The 19,705-nt window shown below is 33.3% G+C and overlaps 2 protein-coding genes across 6 annotated transcripts; one reads left to right on the forward strand and one right to left on the reverse strand.

Annotated features, from left to right (window-relative positions):
• The first annotated feature begins 6,167 nt into the window (after positions 1-6,167).
• LOC118053639 (probable inactive leucine-rich repeat receptor-like protein kinase At3g03770) lies at positions 6,168-11,594 on the forward strand. Of its 5 annotated transcripts, none has more exons than XM_035064942.2 (8): positions 6,168-6,299; positions 7,411-8,782; positions 9,307-9,440; positions 9,831-10,071; positions 10,301-10,506; positions 10,596-10,648; positions 10,888-10,999; positions 11,200-11,594. In XM_035064942.2, the coding sequence occupies exons 2-8, from the start codon at positions 7,453-7,455 to the stop codon at positions 11,476-11,478; spliced, it is 2,355 nt and encodes a 784-aa protein (XP_034920833.1). In that variant the 5' UTR covers positions 6,168-6,299; positions 7,411-7,452; the 3' UTR covers positions 11,479-11,594. The 5 variants fall into 5 exon arrangements, with proteins under 5 accessions (XP_034920833.1, XP_034920832.1, XP_034920834.1 ...); XM_035064941.2 differs by lacking the exon at positions 6,168-6,299 and adding an exon at positions 6,321-6,510; XM_035064943.2 differs by lacking the exon at positions 6,168-6,299 and adding an exon at positions 6,321-6,496.
• A 1,341-nt stretch (positions 11,595-12,935) lies between these two features.
• On the reverse strand, positions 12,936-16,611 carry LOC118053638 (ubiquitin-conjugating enzyme E2 2). The gene is made up of 5 exons (XM_035064935.2): positions 16,285-16,611; positions 16,170-16,195; positions 15,409-15,498; positions 15,123-15,211; positions 12,936-13,457 (listed from the first exon to the last, which is right to left on the reverse strand). The coding sequence occupies exons 1-5, from the start codon at positions 16,407-16,409 to the stop codon at positions 13,329-13,331; spliced, it is 459 nt and encodes a 152-aa protein (XP_034920826.1). The 5' UTR covers positions 16,410-16,611; the 3' UTR covers positions 12,936-13,328.
• Positions 16,612-19,705: the final 3,094 nt, after the last annotated feature.

Genomic DNA, 19,705 nt, shown 5'->3' on the forward strand with positions numbered 1-19,705 from the left:
TTCATTACGTTTTAAAATTATTTTGTTTAAATTAATATTTTTTTAATATTTTCATATTATTTTGATGTGCTAAAGTTAAAAATAATTTTTTAAAAATAAAAAACATATTATCTTAATATATTTCTATACCAAAAATATTTTAAAAAGCAATTATTATTATACTTTCAAATACCTTCTAAATAAAAAAGGATTTAGCATCTATTGGTAAACATTTTTGCCATTGAAGATGCTTAAAAAATCGTGGTTTGAGGTTTTTTTATATTAAATAAATATTTTAAGTATTTAAATAAATTCATTTTCAATCACATAAATACCTTTAAATTAATAAAAAAATTAAAATTAAATTGAATATAAAAAATTCAAGCCCCAATCTATAATTTTTATTGAGATAAGAATTTCAAAACACTGTAATTGAACTAGAAACCATCACATTAAAATTGACCTTTTATTTATTTTCAAAATGTGACCAACTTTCTCTCTTCTCTTTTAAAATCTCGGAGCTCAAACATAAAAAAGAAATTTAATCAAAACCTTGAATTCTCAGGAACATACAACGGGAAATAAATATATATATATATATATATATATATATATATATATATATATAAGTGGGTGAAAACTAGGGGCTTCAGTTGCTAGCTTTGCTAATGGTTTATAAATTTTCCACCATGCAAAAAGCCCAAGAGAATTCACACACTGAAGGTTACATACAGCCTTCCTTCTTATTTATTTATTTTCCTGAGAATATACAAGATAAAGAAAGAAATCTCTCCTCTTTAACAGCTCATTGCTTGGCAACCCAAAGCCCAGTTCCAGCTCTCCATTGACTTCTGATGAGCTTACTGTTCGTAAATATATGCCCTTCTGATTCACAGTTTAAGGATTGAAAGAGTGGCCCATCAGTTTAGTGCCCCATTCGTGGCACACTGTAACTTGCTAGATGCCCTCTTGACTCTTGTTCCTTGGTTGACATGCTCGTGAACAGAGGTGACTCTGCTTTTTTCCGATCACCCAGCACCGGTGCTCTGTCAACCCTCTAGCTTCATTGCCATATCTTAACGTGGCAAAGCAACCAGCTGTGGATGGCCATAAAAAACAGGAGCGGCACATGCCGCTCCGCCTGCTAAGCAAGATACATGTCTAACCTCTGACCTTTAAGCTCATGGTCGCCGCCTCTCCTCTTCATAGAGTTCTTCGATGGTTTGACAGTCCTGCTTTCTTCCCTCTGTGTGGGCAGGAGGGGTTTTTTCTTTCTCGGAAAATGACACAGGTTTTATTTTATTTTTATTCTTAAACCCAAATTGCAGACATGGAAAATGAAAGCAATCGACAGGCTTTGCATCTTCTGCGTTAATATCTAAACCTCTCCCAACCCCGTAGACAGAGTACGATGATGTGGTCGCTACCCCATTGAATCCATCACCTCTCCTACAATACAATGTTGAAGTAGTTGTTCTCCATAAGTTTACAAGCTTAATTAAAATCTGAAATACTCATTAAAATGTCATGTAATTGATTATTCAGGTGTTTATACCAGAAGAAAATGCTGTCATACGCAAATAGAGGGCGCCTTCTTCCTGTTTATAAGCTTTGTCCAGGTTGAGCTTTGCAGAAGAGGTGAGGTCTCAACATCGAGCCTAAATTCTGATCAATTCATTGCTGATATCAGAAGGTTCCGATTACAGTGCCGTAAAAACAATGTTAGATGTATTTTTGAATAAAAAATACTTTAGAAAAGTGATTGTTACCGTATCTTCAAACACCATCTTCTCATTGTTGGCATTTCATGATCCTTCTCTTGTAAGGTAGGTTACTTCCAAATATTTTTGAAGGTAAGTCATCGAAGGTCCCATGAGGAAAAGAAACATGGTGATGGAATGGAAGGAGAGAGTAACGTATTACCCAATGAAAGCATACTCGAAACAACCGATCTACAAGGAGGACAGAACCTCCTCCACCAAAAACCAGAATTTCTCTAGATGTCAAAAGCACCCTGTCTTGTCCTTCATTATGATTCCTATCACATCCATGGCCGATCGAATTAACTTGATTCTATCCTTACAGATCCAAAACCCAGTAGCTGTATCCTTTAAGCATGAGCAGTAAGCAAATCCTTATCCGCCATAGATTCTTCCATGTCTTGAGTTATCAAAGCACCGCCTTATCTCATCTTCAAATATTCTTGATTTTTCAAATTATGACGAGTAGGGCCTCTTGACTTTGATAGGGAAATAATTCCACCTATGAAAGTGACCGGAAAAAGGGAAAGGACATGGTTTGTGGGCTCACCAGGAACACCCACCTTTTCTTAACATTGCCGTGATAGGGCTCTCGGTTTCTGGGGCCACCTTCACAACTGGGTCTTCCTTTCTTGTTGAGTTGCCTCTGGCTGTGTATTCCACTTTCTTGCATTTGCACCGGCATGTTCTTGCAGCTCTACTGTGGATTCCCATAGCAATTCAAATAAGCATCGTGAAAGCTTCGCTTCGCAATAATATTTTTTTATTATTTAAAAATGATTTTTGATTATTAACACAGTAAAATGATTTAAATATATAAAAAAAATATTAATTTAAAACACATAAAAAAAATAAAAAAAATACTTTTAAAAAAAAAATTTAAAAACAACCGGGGCTCACTAGTGCTTTCTAATAAGGAAGGGCAAGATAGGATTGGAAATATTGATTTTTTTTTTTAAAAAAAAAAAACGTTTCTTAGCCAATAAACGATATGATCTGACACGTCATTGGTACAAAATAGACGGTAAGGAGATGGGTTAAGAAAAAAAAAAGAGTAAGGAGACCAATTTAAGTACAGATTAAGAATACAGGGATCAAATGTACAATTAATATAAGGAATTGAGTTTTCACGTGAGTCAGTCACCCGTACAGTCATTGTTTTGTCGTATCAACTAAACATCCTTTTTCTTTTTATCGCACTAAAACGGGGGACTTCCAATAAGTAAATAAAAAAGAAAAGTTGATTTTTCATTAAAAATTGGCTGTGCTTAATGGAATCATGTCATTGATGAGATATGAGACTGGAAAGGTTAATTTTTTTTTAAAAAATAAAAAAATATTTAAATGATTATAGTGTTTTCTAATATAATCGGTTATTAATTTAAATAGGTTTAATAAATTTGTTAATTTAATAATATAATTATTAAAAAAAACAATGATAATAAATTAATAAAAATAGTACACTCTAAACATTTCTAAAAGGTCTCAATAATTTTTTTTCATAATAAATAAAAAAATAAATGATAATAGGATAATCTTGTAACAAAAATCTAAAGCTCCATTTCTAGTATCAAACGTTAAATAATAAATGAAAAAAAAAATTTTTAAAAAAACCAGACTCTAATTAATAAGTCAAACTCATGTACTTGCTTATATGATTGAGATAATTTTATATTAAAAAAATTAATTAATGATAGTTAACTCTTCAACCAAACTAAATAATAAATTTTTTTTAGAGAAACTGATAAATAAAAATTAATTAAAAAACCAATAAAAAAAATTATTCTAGGCTTTAATTCTAGTTTTCAAGATTGAGTTTTCTCAAGATGTGGGGAATAGCCGGGGCCGGCTTCATCTGTCTTGGAGATCAGTTCCCATGTTCTGAGATTTTATGTTTGTTTCCTGGGAAAAAGAGTAAACTTTTAGGGCAAAAGTGCCACTCCCACGCCATGTCTTGATAATTTCATGGTGTGATGCTTGCTTGAGGTAGTAACCAGGAGTTCAAAATTCCTTCTGGCATCTTCAGTGAAGGAAGAAGAATCCCAGAAAACATCATTTCATACGATCACAAGCAACAGAGACTTGCAGTTCTGAGAAGATAAGCTGTCCATGAGAAGAAATCCAACAAGTAAAAAATCAAGAAACGAGCTAGATTCAATTCAAGGATGATAATAATACAAGTTGCAGTTTCTTTACTCAAAATCATATCATGTCTGAAGATTAATTAGCAAGAACACCATGAACGCCTCCAGCAGGACATTAAATATACAGAAAGAAGAATAAATTGAATATCTGGTTGGAGTGAGCTGCAAACAAAATCTAGTGCTGTGATGGTAAGCGACAAAGATCATAAAATTCAAATGAAATGAAAGGGGAATTACTGTTAGACACAGACATGTAATGACAGGGCCTTGGAAAGCCAAAGCTTACCTGCCCCAGAGAGTGAAAGCTTACATTACTGTCTGTGTCGTCTTCTTCCTCACCTAACTTTTATATTTACAAGAATTAATTAATAGAGAAACCACTCATGTAATTATATCTTAAGGATTGTGTTTAGTGTGTTTTTATATGTTTAATTATATTTTATATATTCTTAGGAAATTATTGGATGTCTAATCTAACTTCCATTTAGATTTTTGCCATCAAAATTGAAGGAAATATATCACGTGACTTAGATGAGAGAAACATTATTTTTTCATAAATAGATTAGATGTAATTAAATATATTAGGATAAACACGACAGACTCCTTTTCCAAGAATCATTTATAAAAATACCTTAAAATGTATGGAGAATTTACTCTACATCTTGAAATAAATTACTATTTATAGCAGTATAATTATCATTTTACTTTTAAAAATAAAAAAAATCAATGATCTTGATGTAGAGGTATAATGATCTTTTTTAAAGAGTCCATTAATCATTACAAGATTAATTATATATAATTTAGTCTTTTTATCTTGTAAATACAAAATATAATATTGCCCTAAAAAACCTTTTTTTTTTTTTTGAAAGGTTGCACGAGAGGTAATTTAGTCTTTTATGTTTTAAAGGTATATTATTCTCAAAATGAAAAAAAATATTAAACTTACATCAAAGAGCTTTTTTATCTTTTTATAATAGCTTATTTTTAATATGCAAGTTGACAGAAGCGATTTAGTCTTTTCATTAATATAAATATTATCTAAAAAATAAATTGTTGGTTCATGCAAGGTACACGTCAGGACCCTTCAAATGGCGCATGCATCATCATCCCACCTCCAAATGTCACATTCAAAGGTGGCGCTGGAAGGGCTTTTCCATCATTTTATTTTATTGATTTCACTCGTGTGTATGATGGCGTTGTGGTTGTGCTCTATTACATTATTTTTTCTTCCCCTCTCCTTTTCTTCTCTTTTACCCTTATCGAAATATAAATGTTTTATTTAATTTATTTTTTGTTTTTAATTTGTTTCTTATTTTTTTAATGTTATTTTTTTTTGTTTTTATCTTTTTTTTTAATTTTTTTTTCTTTAATTTTCCTCTCATCATTTAGTTTTTTTTTTTAATTATTGTTTGTTTTTTTTATCTCTTATAATTTGATTTTAAATTATTTTTATATTAAATTTAGTCTCTATTCTTTTAATTGTTATTTATTTATTATTTTTTTTTCAATCTCATCCCTTTCGTATTTTGATGATTTGAAATTTTGTTTCGTTATTGGTTAGGGTTTGCCTTCTATAAAATTAGTATAAAGCTCATGATTATAGTCGCGAGTTTTAAAAGTTAATACAAGTTGATTTTAATATTTTAGGTCTTTTTTAAAATTAATTTTTTTTAATTTTACTTTTTAATATTTGATTTATTGAGAATTGATCTTTATGCTTCTTCTTTTTTTCGATCTTCTTTACATAGGCTTATCCTAATCTTATACCTATAGTTACAGGTTAGCCGGTTAACTTGTGATAACTCAAATATATTTTTTTTCATTGTTTTTTAAAATTATTTTTTTTAAAAAATTATGCCCTTTAATATTAGGTTGTTTGATAATTAAACTTTATAATTTTATTTTATTTATTTTCAATAAGGTTATTTGATATTAGTATTTGACATGCTAAATTGAATAGGCTCGAATCGAGTGTTTTTTTTTTTTAATCTTTTTTATACTATTATTTTTTTGTTAATTTATTTATTATCATTATATTTTTTTACTCTTATTATTTAAATTAATCAAATTTATTAAATATAATTGAGTTAAAAACATGTTTTTTTTAAAAAAAAATTATTACATTACCTTAATATATTTTTATATTAAAATGGTTATTTGTCGGCACACGACGCAGTACGTCACCTCTTCTAGTATCAGCCATCGGGGACAGAATTAAGGGGGGCTGACAGAGCCCTGCTATATAAGAATTTTTTTTTTTTTTATCACTTCACTTTTAATAAATTAGATTTAAAAAAAATTAAATTTTAACTTCCCTTGAAACTTTTTCTGTATTTCCGCTCCTGCCTATTATGCCAGAAAGTGTATGTTTGGAAAAATAAAATCACAGCTGAATTGTTGCATGGAAGGACTGAAGGTTTCTCTTCTGCTTCTGCAACAAGAATCTTTTTTTATCTCTTTTTTAATGGTCATCCATCTCCTTAGACTTCCAAAAGAAGCACATGAAATAAATAACTGCAAAATAATACACTTAAAAGAAAGATTGTTAGTGTTCTTTTATTGATCTTGAGAGTAAAAGGAGAAAAAGAAGAAGAAGAAGAAGACAGAGTTGTGGTATTAATTGCCAGGTCACTTGTGCATGAATGATGTTGTGGTTCTTACAAGTTTTCTTGAACCCGTGTCGCTAAATTGTCTTTGCATGTAGAGAGGAAAAGCGTGTCAGTAGGATTTAGAGGACCCTCATTGACATGTCTATGAGTGCGTGGTGGTTGAGCTTTTTGAGTTGAAGTGGGTGGTCTCTAGAGACTGTGATGTAACATTTGAGGCTTCTAAAATTTCTCTCTTTTAAGGATTGAAAGTAGGTTGTGTAGTTAGGTTTTGAATGTTGTCATCAAGTGTGAAATGCAAGTAAATGCTCCTAGTCTGAACTGGCTTTGAGTAATTTTTGAAGATTAAATCTTGTCCTGGTTTTGGAGATTTCTTTGGAGTTTGTTGAGGGTATGTCTTCAATTTGAAGTCATAATCCTCCATTAGTCAGTTTTAATTGACCTTTTTTCTACAGGGCTTAAGAAAAACTCGTGGGTTTGGATTTGTTTCATCTTAGATTTTATTCTTGATGATTTTTAGAGGGATAGAATAAGCACAAGTTTGCAGATCAATTTAGAAGCTTCTTCACTTCCAGTTTGAGCTCAGAAGGGATCAAACTGGTTTGCCAATCAACTCTGTGATGCAAGCTTTTCCATTGAAATTTGAGCATGCATGGTTATATGCTTCATTGCTGTGATAATAAGCGAAGTCTTCTGACTTTTGTTGTTGTTGTTGTTGTTGTTTTCTGAAAAAAGAGTGACTATCTATAAATTGTTTGCAGTGAAAGGCTAATTGGAGTTTTTCTATTTCCATGATCTGCTATAAATAGTGGTTTGCATTTGTTCTATTTTGGTCTTGAATCAATAGTTGGAGATCTAAGCTTTTTTAGTACATAGCATCAACTCATTAACAACCTGCTGTTTTTTATTGCAATCTTGCAGCTGATGCTCATTTCCTATTCCTTGACTCTTTGAACACAACAAATGGCGAAGGCATTTCGATATTCCGCAATCCTACTTTGCGTTGTCCTTGTGCTTTTAATTAGTGGTTCAGAGCAATTACAATCCTCCCAGGGTGAGACCCTTTTGAGAATTCAGCGGCTTTTGAACTATCCATCTTCTCTAAGCAGTTGGAATAGCTCCATTGACTTCTGCAACAGCGAGCCAAATGCATCTGTAACTGTAGCATGCTATGAGAAAAGCATAACGCAGCTGCATATTGTTGGCAGCAAGGGAACTCCTCTTTTGCCAAGAAACTTTTCAATTGATTCATTTGTCACAACAGTTGTCGGCCTGGCGAGTTTGAAAGTCTTGACATTGGTTTCTCTAGGTTTATGGGGTCCCTTGCCTGGTAAAATTGCGCGTTTGTCTTCATTGGAAATACTTAACATGAGCTCAAATTTCCTGTATGATGCTATCCCTCAAGAGCTTTCATCATTGTCTGGCCTCCAATCACTGGGACTTGATGATAACATGTTTGCTGGAGAGGTGCCAAATTGGATCGGTTCACTTCAAGTTTTGTCTGTCTTGAGTCTCAGGAAGAATATGCTCAATGGTTCATTGCCAGATTCATTGAGTAATTTGGAAAATCTTAGAGTTCTAGCACTTGCACACAACCACTTCAAAGGAGAAGTTCCTGACCTTAGGAGTTTGACAAACCTTCAAGTGCTTGACTTGGAAGATAATGCTTTCGGACCCCAGTTTCCTCAGCTAGGAAACAAGTTGGTTTCTCTTGTGTTGAGCAGGAACAAGTTCAGGGATGGCCTCCCGGCTGAAGCGACCTCCTATTATCAACTTCAAAGGCTAGATCTCTCAAATAATACATTTGTGGGACCATTTCCACAATCATTATTGTCATTGCCTTCAGTAACTTACTTGAACATTGCAGATAACAAGTTTACGGGAATGCTTTTCGAAAACCAGTCTTGCAGTGCTGACCTTGAGTTTGTGGATTTGTCCTCAAATCTTATGACCGGACACGTGCCGAATTGTCTTCTGCAAGACTCCAAGAAAAAGGCCTTGTATGCTGGGAACTGTCTCGCAACTGGTGATCAAGACCAACATCCTATTTCCATTTGTCGTAATGAAGCATTAGCTGTTGGGATTTTGCCTCAGCAAAAGAAAAGGAAACCTTCTAAAGCAATTATTGCAATCAGTGTAATAGGAGGGATTGTTGGAGGAATTGCCCTTGTTGGTTTGATTTTCTTGGCCGTGAGAAAGGTGAAATCCGGGAAGACAATCCAGAAATCAACAATTAGATTAATTGCAGAGAATGCATCAACAGGGTACCCTACAAAGTTGCTCTCGGATGCAAGTAAGTTTTTGTCTCTGCTTGTGCTTTTTTGCTGTGTCTACTGTATGTGGCCATACATTTTCATGGTTTTGTGCATCGTGCATGCATAGTAGCAGATTCTAAGAGCTCTGCAGTAATAGGGAATTGTGAAGTCTAACTGAAATGGAACGATGACTGCTAAGCAAGTCTGCATTTAGGATATCCCTATTCTATCCCCAAATAAGCACAATCAAGTGAATCCCTTGTCAAATTTATGAAATTCAGGTGATGAGAATCTTCATAAAAATAATGCCTTAATCCTCACCTCAATTGTTTGATGATTTTTGTTTATTGGTCAAAATTGATTCGCTTAAGAGAGGGCTTTACTCACAGTTTGATGACAGATTTTCAGACAGCCCATCCACAAGTGTTCACTTGAAAAATACAAGTTGGTCAGGCTCTAGCATGCTATAAAGCATAGAAAGAAAACACATAATATTACTACCAAGAAGAGCAGAAAACCTTGCAGTTCTTTTTTAATTTTTTCTTTTTGGCAAAAAATGAAGGGTATATTTCTCAAACAATGAAGCTAGGAGCACTTGGCCTTCCAGCATATCGTACCTTCTCACTAGAAGAGCTAGAGGAGGCCACAAACAATTTCGACACATCTGCTTTCATGGGTGAAGGTTCTCAAGGGCAGGTAATGCAAATCTGTCGTAACAAATACTTTGCATTTCATTCAGATTGAATTATTCTGTGATACTCTCATAATTTCCTACAAAAATGAGCTTTCTCAAATGCTCTCAGAATTCGAGGTTAGCAAAGTTTTTTCAAGTGCATGCCAAAGGAAATTTCCTTGATCAACACAGCACAAAATTCACAAATGGTTGCGGAAAATGAATCCCTTGATTGTTTGGGAAGATGGTCTGCTTTTTCTATAACAAGTTGTTTTTCTCTTGCTCTTATGATTAGTTTCATAGTAGGAACTTTTCATTAAATTGCACGTTAGAAAATCCCCACCCTAGTATCAGTGCTGTTAACCATGAATTTGATCTTCCTGATATTCCAGACTATTTGTTTATGCTTTCAGATATACAGGGGCCGGCTTAAGGATGGTTCCTTTGTCGTCATCAGATGCTTGAAAATGAAACGAAGTCATGGTACCCATAACTTTATGCACCATATAGAGCTCATTTCAAAACTCAGACATCGACATTTGGTCAGTGCTCTTGGACACGGCTTTGAGTACTACTTGGATGATTCAAGTGTCAGCAGAATATTTCTAGTTTTCGAATATGTACCAAATGGCACGCTAAGAAGCTGGATCTCTGGTAATCCATAAATTTCTCATTTACTTTCTAGGATGGAGAACATACTGGTAGTGCTGTGACTTCCAATATGAGTTAAACGTTTGTTCAAAATCTTTTAGTCTGAGAAACCCAAAAATGTCACAGCATAATGCCAACAGGGTGTTATTTTGTGTCCTCCATCTTGAATTTTTGTTAGGTTTATACTACTGTCTCTGTTGGATTTCGCGACAACATTTTTTATTTTTTGCAGGAGGACATGCCAGGCAAAATATTCATTGGACACACCGTATAGCTGCTGCAATAGGTGTAGCAAAGGGCATCCAATTTTTGCATACAGGGATTGTGCCTGGTGTATATTCAAATAATCTGAAAATAACAGATGTTTTATTGGATCAGAATCTTGTTGCAAAAATTAGCAGTTATAACCTGCCCTTATTAGCAGAAAACAGGGGAATGGTATTTTCTTTTCCCCTTCCTGAAGGCTGTATACTCTTTTCCATTGAGCAATACTTGGGAGCTGGCACATAACAAATTCATTGTTTCAGGTTGGCCATGGAGCATCTTCTGGTGCATCCAAAGATCTTAGCCTTAGTGCAAGGTTAGTTCTCATTGCTGGTATATTTTGTGTTAAGTCGGTGCAAACTGTTAAAATAATTTGAGCATAGTATTTGCTCGCATACTATGGTGGTTCAACAGAGATAAAACATATAGGCACAATCATGGATTAATGCATCTATAATTTCGTTAATCTGGTGAACTGGAATGTATCAGAAAGCTAAACACTTCAGAGCTATCAGTCTCATGAGAACTTTTTCGTTGAATGTTGATCTTGAACAGGATAAATCAAGACGAGAAGGTTGATGTTTATGACTTCGGATTAATATTGCTCGAAATCCTTTTGGGGAGATCATTGACCTCTGGGAATGATGTAGATGTTCTACAAGATCAGGTGACTGATATTTTTCTTTGGTTTTTATATTTAGTCTGCAGAGAAACCTTGTCCAACACGTTTTTTCCTCATCATTAAAAGCGTCAATGAACTCTTCCTAGTTCCAGATTCCTGACAATGAGATCCAAAGCATCTCTTCCTGTCTTTTTCTATTGGTAGATTTTCTTTCAGTTCAATATTTCTGCTTGAAAATTATGCAGCTGCAAGCAAGCATTACAAGTGATGATGCTGCTCGAAGGAGCATGGTAGATCCAGCAGTGAGAAGGGTATGTTCATATCAATCACTAAAAACAATGATGGAGATCTGCGTCAGGTGTCTGCTCAAGAACCCTGCAGACAGACCTTCAATCGAGGATATTCTGTGGAACTTGCAGTTCGCTGCTCAAGTTCAGGATCCCTGGCGGGGAGAGTCCCAGAGCAGTGAAGGGTCTCCAGTCGCAGCTACCCACCAACCGCAATTACATATTACCATTTATTAGCAGTAACATTTAGGTTCTTACGATCTCTCCCATAATGAGATCTTAGTTGCTATTTCACTTTATGGTATGGCCTTGTCCTTCGATACGCGAACGTGGTAATGAAATTTTGTTCTGTATATGATGCATCTTCAAAGGCTAGCTCTTTTCCTCCCCAGTTGTTTCCGCAGTTGAAACAACAGAACCTCGTTAGTCATTAGTTTTTTATTTGTTTCTGTCGCGCAATAATTTGAATCCTCACATCCCTTGCCATCCAAGTTACATGATCACAACAACTAACATTGTAATGCAGAAAACGATCTGTAAGAGAATTGATACCTATACAGTTTCAGCCGGCATCATTGAAGGGTTTTTCTCCCCTCTATCGAAGTTTTCTTGACAGTCACTTTAGATTGCTGCTTCCGTACCTCGGGGAACAAGCCCTTCATTCATTCAAAAAGAAAATTTACAATTACCCTTGTGTAATACACACATGATCATGGCCAATCGCCACCCTCTTTTTCCAGCACAGTGGTGGAAAATATCACAGCACCAGCTGTGCATATATCGAGGTCAAAGGAAGTGGCATCAACTAGAAAGGAATGTTCCGACCGCCTTATCTCCAAAGGCATCGAGACTCTTCGGACCACCCTCAAGCCATGGCAACTCTCGTGATTCAAGTCGAGAACAAATGAATAGAATAATTACTATAATATCACTTTGAAAATATGCGTCTTAGCGTTCCTGAAAAAGATTTCAAACTAAACAGCGTTCCTGAAAAAGATTCAAACTAGTTATCGTGTTAATTCCGCTGTTTACTCCAATAAAACGTCCTCGGTCATAAGGGGCGGTGACACTTGGGGTCCGCAACTTAAACCATCCAAGACGGTTCAACGTGCATCCACCACTATACTGGGAAATAAATTAACAGAGCCTAAGTCACGTGGTAAAACTATTGTAGCCATGCCTTTAATTACCATGAATTATGATAGTAATTTGGATGGATTAAAAAATCACACAGGCTTCACTTTACAAGCATATTAGTGGACGCAGCGAATGAGCCACTCCACTGTTTTTTTTCTTCTTTAGAAACGTTGGTGAAAAACACTGCGTATTGAAGCATAGAGTAGTGATTGCATTTAGTTTCGTGACATGATCAAAACATGTTAATTCTAAGAGAATTAAAGCATCCATAAAAATCTTTTCTGATAAACAAATTCTTTGATTTGGCTTACAAACAAAAGCTGGAACCAATGATTGGGAAAGCAGGTTGTACTGCACTTTATAGGGATTGGTTTCTCATCAGCCATTGACTGTGAAATGCAGAAAGCCCACAAGCACAAACATTTTGGTGGATTTTAAATGGAAGTGCACCAGCATCAAACCAACAGATATCCTTGCAAATATTCGAGCATCAAATAGAACTCGATAAATATGCAAGGCATCATCTGACAACCTTGCAAGCGAACTCCCAAAAGATCCAAGTTCCTAACAGCCATTCATAAGATTTGAATTTCGTATCCAAAAATTACAAAGGAGAGCTTCCTTAAAACCATCTCTAGGAGCGAGGTTCAACTCAAAAGGCAAATATTTGACAACTACAAACAGCACTTCCTATGAACATGATACAAAGAGAGGTAAAGGACCCTTGCACAATAGATAATCAACGAAGATTTGGGGGGAAAAAAACACATTCAGAAAATCAACAACTTCCAGTCAAGTTGTCTAACAGACACAAATAAATCATCCAAAGAGAATCCTATAAGAACAATGCACATCATCAATGCATATTACAGAGCACAGCACTACCTTGAAGTTCAGAGAAAAGCACTTCAGGTCCACCACACCACTCTCATTGCTTTCTGATATGAACCTCAGTCAGCAGTCCAGCTCTGCTCCACAATTTCACGAACTCTGCGATTGTATTCCCGCTTATTCTCACTGAACATGCGAGCGGCTTCAGAGTTTGCTGGGGAATTTGGGTTTGGATCACAGAGCAGGGACTGGCAAAAAAACAGAAGAATCTTTTGTTAGTATTTACAAAATCACTTGAGAAAATTTCAAAAACAATCTGAAGAGACAATAATATCAATGACAATTTGCATACAATCACAACAGATACCATATCAACAAATGTGGGAAAGCCCATACAAGAAATCAAATTACATCAAACAGATAAAATTACAAATGAAGGCCATTGATTATCTTTTGTCCTGATGAAATAGATTCACAGATTGCAATCAACTTTTTTTCTCCATTAACTGGTGCTCCTCAGATCCGAATGAGCAACTTCTTGATTGCAGACACGAGATACTTATCATTGCACTGAACAATTCCATTCAGTAATCCATAGTGAGCAGAAAAATTAAAAAATAGAGGCTTATTATACATGTAAAAACATGAGGTTATTTAAGGACTTGAACAAATGCTTAATTTTTACTGTCAATTCAAAACAAGTTTGCCACCCTAGAACTGAAAATCAGAGACCTCCTCAAACAGTGTCATAAAGGGATGGTCAAGGTTCGTACAATGAATCAAACAAGGAAATCTTCTTTTGAAAATAAAATAATCAAATGATTGTCATTTCAGGATGCTAACAACTTTTGTAAAAGAACACAAAAAATTGACAAGGCTTCTCAAGAGCAAAAAGAAAAGGTTTGGAGTGAGATTATTTGAATTAATCTACTGAAAAATATACATGCTGAAGTTTATGAACCTGTGCATGGTAAAGAACAATCCAAAGAACAGCAAATAATAAGATGTGAAAGGACAGCAATTTGAAACTATTGCGAAAGCTATATTTATGAAGCCTTCAATATTTTTTGACCAAAACTATTATGAAACCCTGTCAGAGAACCAACACACCCCTTCTAGCATGGTAAATCCTAAAAACTTCATTTTCCAAGCCCAAGTACTCAAATCCATCACCGCTGACAGAACTAGTATTGTGCTGTTTAGTTGTCATTTGGAAATACTTTTAAAAATTGTTAAAGCCAACAATTCATGTCATCAGTCTACTTGGACTCTATCGAATATGTGATAGCCCAGACCATGGTCACTTCCAAGTTAGAACCATGCAAATTGTAGGTGTATTATAGTGCAATCAGCTTGCATATAAGCCAGGAAGCCAGGTGATGTAAGTATTTACTGGTCAAAGTTTTCCACTATTAATGTTAGCTTCTTAATTGCATTCAAAGCGAACAGATCTGGGAATATATGTCTGCACTATGAGACAACCACGAAAGTTGACTCTTTCATGATTCATAACAAATTTTCAGCACATATCAATGAAACAGAAAGGAAACTTTGAACAACATGAAGGGAATCTATGATAGCAAAGTAACGGCCATTATCTGCTGATTGTTCCATTTATGAAAATTCTTGGAGAGATGACCTCAGCACCCCATCCTTTGATGCTTTTTTTTTTTTTTTAAGTAGCTGTGATTAAGACTTATGGATTGTAATTCAGCCCCTGAGACTTACTATCTAGAAATTGCCTAAAATTTCTCAACAGATATAGCAGCTCAAATGTTGCCTATGGGTTCTCAATTGCAAAAGTTGACCATGTGTATAGAGATAGTTAAACACATCGTGCAAAGCAACTAAAGAGCAAAATAACAATTCTTTATTACCAATATAAAAAAGAAACAAGCTGTACAAAGTCAAACCTGGATGGAAGTTAGTATAGCAGCAACATCATATATGGGACTCCACTGATTTTGTAAAATGTCTAAGCATATACTTCCATCTGCATAAACTAGTGATACCAATAGAAACAAAGTCAAACAATTGCCAATCCTCCAAAATAAGAAGACAATCTTTACAAAGAAAAATCACATGGTAGTTAATCCCAAAAAAATAAAAGAAAAATACTTGTAAGAAAGAAACTATACAAGGAATCAGTTCACTGATTTACTGAATGCAAGTAAATATACAAGAAAGAAATCAACATACTATTTGGATGAAACATTCGAGAGACAAAGCGGACTGTTGGAGGTTTATTTGGATAATCCTCTGTGAATTGAAGAGTCAACTTAAACGTCCCTGAAGAAGATTCAGAAAAAGTTAGACAACACAAAAAATATGCTATAATGAAAACGGTATTCACCTCAAATAAGCTTTAGACACAACACCACAAGCTTTTAACCAACACTTAAATTGCAAATATCAAGCACCCACGTTCACACATATGTATCCAATGGCCAACAATGCCCACATCCAAGAAGCCATTAATTGCAATAAACACATCACCCTTTAATGAAAAAAAAGAAAATAAAAGAATCCAATTACAACCTATTCACATCTGCTTAATCATACAAAAACATAAAAAATCCGTATCGACACACACGTCTAAAACTCATGAATCAAGAGGCATGAGTAGTAGTTTTCAGACTGACTTCCCCTAATTTCCAATCGCCCAACTATATTTACTTAATTCCCAAAAGCTATCAGTTTCCGGTAATCCAGATCAAGATGTTTTGAGATTAGGAGTAGTAGTCATGATCTTAAGGGTGATTGTACCTTTTCAGAGTATACCATTTAAATTATGATTGACACTCTTAAAATTGCAGGAATTAAAGCTACCCAGTTTTAAAAAAAATTCAATTAATTAACAATCAACCATAATCCATCATTCAATAACACAAAATACAAAAAATAAAATTATAAAGAGTGATAAGAAAAATGAAGAAGAAGCAGGAATCAGAATTACCCACCTCCATCCCAAGGAGTATCATCAGGTCTACAAAAAAAACAAAAAAACAAAAAAACAAAAAATTAGAAATCAAACAAGGGAAAAGAAGAAAGAAAGAAAGAAAGAAAAAAGGGTACCCAAATATAACAGCGTTCCAGAGCATGATGTTGTTGTCTTGAGGGGCTCCACTGATACCAGCAGGTGGATCCTGCTGAAGCCTCTTGAAATCCCTCATCAACCTCTTCCTTGCCGGGGTTGACATCTTTCTCTTTCTGTTTCTTGTTCTTGTTTGTTGTTTTCCTTTCTAGATAGAGAAAAAAAGACAGAGAGAGAGAGAGAGAGAGATCTGATGATGAAGATGATGTGAGGAAATCTATCAAAGATCCGCGAGGAGGAGGAGGAGGAGGAGGAGGGTTTGCCTTTTCTTTTCTTTTCTTTTTTTTGTGGGGATGGCGTTTTGAGTTCTTTGCTTTCGTGCTTCGCGAAACAAGGTCTTAAAGCGCGTCCAAGATTTCAGTGTTGTCATTCTTCGCACATAACTTTAAGGTTATTTTTCACTTACGTCCTTGAGCGTTTTTTTATTATTTTATTGTACCTTTTAATTTTCCTAAATTACACTTCTTTTTATCAGAATTGATAAACTAAAGCTAGCATTGCCCGTCTATCAAATTTAAGGTCTTACAATGAAATAAAAGAAAATATGAGCACTTTCAAATGTAATTTTAAAAATAATTATGGTCAAATTATTAAAATTTATTATGAGAATAGAATAATAATAAGATTGATAATAAATCTTAGAAATAATAAAAAATTATTTGCAAATGATAGCGATAAAGTATGCTTTAATTACAAATCATAATATCCATGTTGAATTTTTTTTTATATTTATATTTTATTTATTATTTATCAAGTAAAGTATTTAGATATTTATAAATTATCCATCATGTTTCTTAAGTATTCATTATTTACTATTATTTATTAATAAATAAATAATAAAATAGTTTATATATATATATATTAAATGATAAATATTATTTATATATTTGTGTTTTATGTCAATATTAAAGTTTGCATATATCATATTGTATTAAAAAAAATATAAATATTCTATAAATATATTTATATAATATAAATATATATTTAGATTAAATCCAGACAAATTTCAAGCCAGATTTAATAATATTTATATTTTGTCTATTATACATCAGTTTTAAAGATATTCACGCTTTTGAAATCAAATCAATATTTATTTTATTGTATTAAATTGTATATATCTGATTATAATACATGGGGAATCTTCTCCTGTAAATAATGGGAGAGGCATCTTTTGCATGGTTCCAAAAAATAAATAAATATCAAGAGCAAGTGGAAGGATAAAAACATAATTATATGTGAGCCAGAAGAATCTGTAGTTCTATTTTGCAGCAGTAGAAAAGATTCGAATAGTCTTTTTGAAAGCCACTACAATACTGTACACGTGTATGACAAACATACTGTACAGGTCTACACTATTTATTTTTCTTCATGACATGCGCAAAACATTAATTAATCGAGGTCTCACTATTTTCATATCATTGTAGACCCAACACAAAAACAGTGTACAAGGTTTTTTTTTTTTTTTTTCAACTCAAGTTTCTTTTCTCTTAGATTTTATGTTTTAAAATTGAATTGATTTATAATTGGACCTGATGATTTACTTTGACTGGTTTCATGTGAGGTATTGTAGTGTCAAGAAAGAAATCACACCGTTATTTGATGTTTGATTTTATAAAATAAAATTTTATTTTATTGATTTAGAAGATCAAAAATTTAGAGATTTAGGGTCTGTCTAAAAGTGTGGTTGCAGTTTATTTTTTCATGCCAAAATACATTAAATCATATTTTTAAAAAAAAAATTATTTTTTGAGATCAACGCATTTAAACGATCCAAAATATTAAAAAAAAAAAAATTAAATTTTTTGAAAACATAGACCTCTAAATATAAAACTACTATATGTATTAGGAGATTAATTGAATGCAAAGGAAAAAAGTGGCTAGCACGTGTGTTCGTGTGGATAGGGTAGTTACACTTCGGTGCCACGGGCAACAACCATCAAACTTTGAATATGGCCTTCTTTTGCATCATTCTATTTGTTAAGGCAGCCCCTATAAACCCTAACCCAAGAATTTAAACCTGCATATTTAATGACATAATTTTAAATCAAGGAATAAGAAAATGGATCAAAATTAATTTAAAATACGAGAATTTTCTATTTATATAGCGAGAAATCACTGATAAATAATAATAATAATAAAAAAGCAAAAAAGCAAAAATATCAGCAAATGATGAAGATTTTAACTAGATTAACACATAAATAACAAGAAAGGGATATTTTGTAAATATGATGAAAACAATCCCTCTCCCTCTTTTTTGTGGCTAATGGTTTTTAAGGAAATTGAGGGGGTTTTCTTTATTTTCTCCTATCTTTCCTAGTTTCTTTCAAATTAATGAGACTTAGAGTAGTTTAGGAAAAGTTTAGCAATGTATTAATCAACTAAGTGAGTTCTTGAAAGAGAGAGGAAAAAAAGATGGAAGTTGTGGTTAGAGTGAGAAAGAGTGATTTTGAAAGAGAAAGGAGTGATTCTTGGAGTTTGTGGATGAAAATCTTCATTTCTTATGTGCAAGTTAGGGTTTATTTTGAAATAGTATAGGAAGTGAAAATTTGTGTATTGATGGATTGATTTTTGTTTAATAATGCAGTTAAAGATGAGAATGGAAGAAAATTTAAAATAAAATGTGGGTTTCTTTCAATTATCAAGTGCTGGCCATAGGTTAGAGAATTCTGAGGTTGGAAATTTAGTTAACTTGTGTTGATATTATTGATTTAATGGTGTTAGTAGGAAAAATATTACTTTGGGTTGTGGTGTTATACAAATTATTAAGAATTGTGTTATTGTGGCTAAATTAGAATGATGAAAACTTGCTAAACTTGAGTTAAATTGGTGTTAATGTTTTTGGTTGTATTGAAAGAGGAAATGGTGTGGACATATGTTTTTGGTGTTAATTTAAAATATGTGAATTTTTTTATTTATATAACGAGAAATCACGGATATATAATAAAAAAAAAATTGGAAAAAAAAAACACTAGTTGATTAAAGATTTTATTTAGATTAACACATAAATAAACAAAAAAGGGTATTTTTATAAATAGGATGAAAACAACCCCTCTGTTTCTCTCTTGTGACCGATAATTTATAAAGAAAATGAGTGGTGAGGTTTTCTTCATTTTCTCTCATCTTTTCTTATTTATTTTAAATCAATAAGACTAATAGTGGTTTAGGAAAATTTTAGTAAGAGATTGATCAACTAAGTGTGTTCTAGAGAGAGAGAGAAAGAGGTTGGAAGTTGTGGTTAGAGTGAGAATGAGTGATTTTGAGATAGAAATGAGCAATTCTTGGAAGATCTAGTGTAAAGGACATAGCAAAATTGGTTTATTAGTTAATGTAAAGTGTTTTTCTTGCTTTAATTTTATTTATATTTTGAGTTCTTGTTGAGAAATGAAAATCCCCAATTTTTAT

This window comes from Populus alba, chromosome 13 (genome assembly GCF_005239225.2).
Source record: "Populus alba chromosome 13, ASM523922v2, whole genome shotgun sequence".
Taxonomy (NCBI): domain Eukaryota; kingdom Viridiplantae; phylum Streptophyta; class Magnoliopsida; order Malpighiales; family Salicaceae; genus Populus; species Populus alba.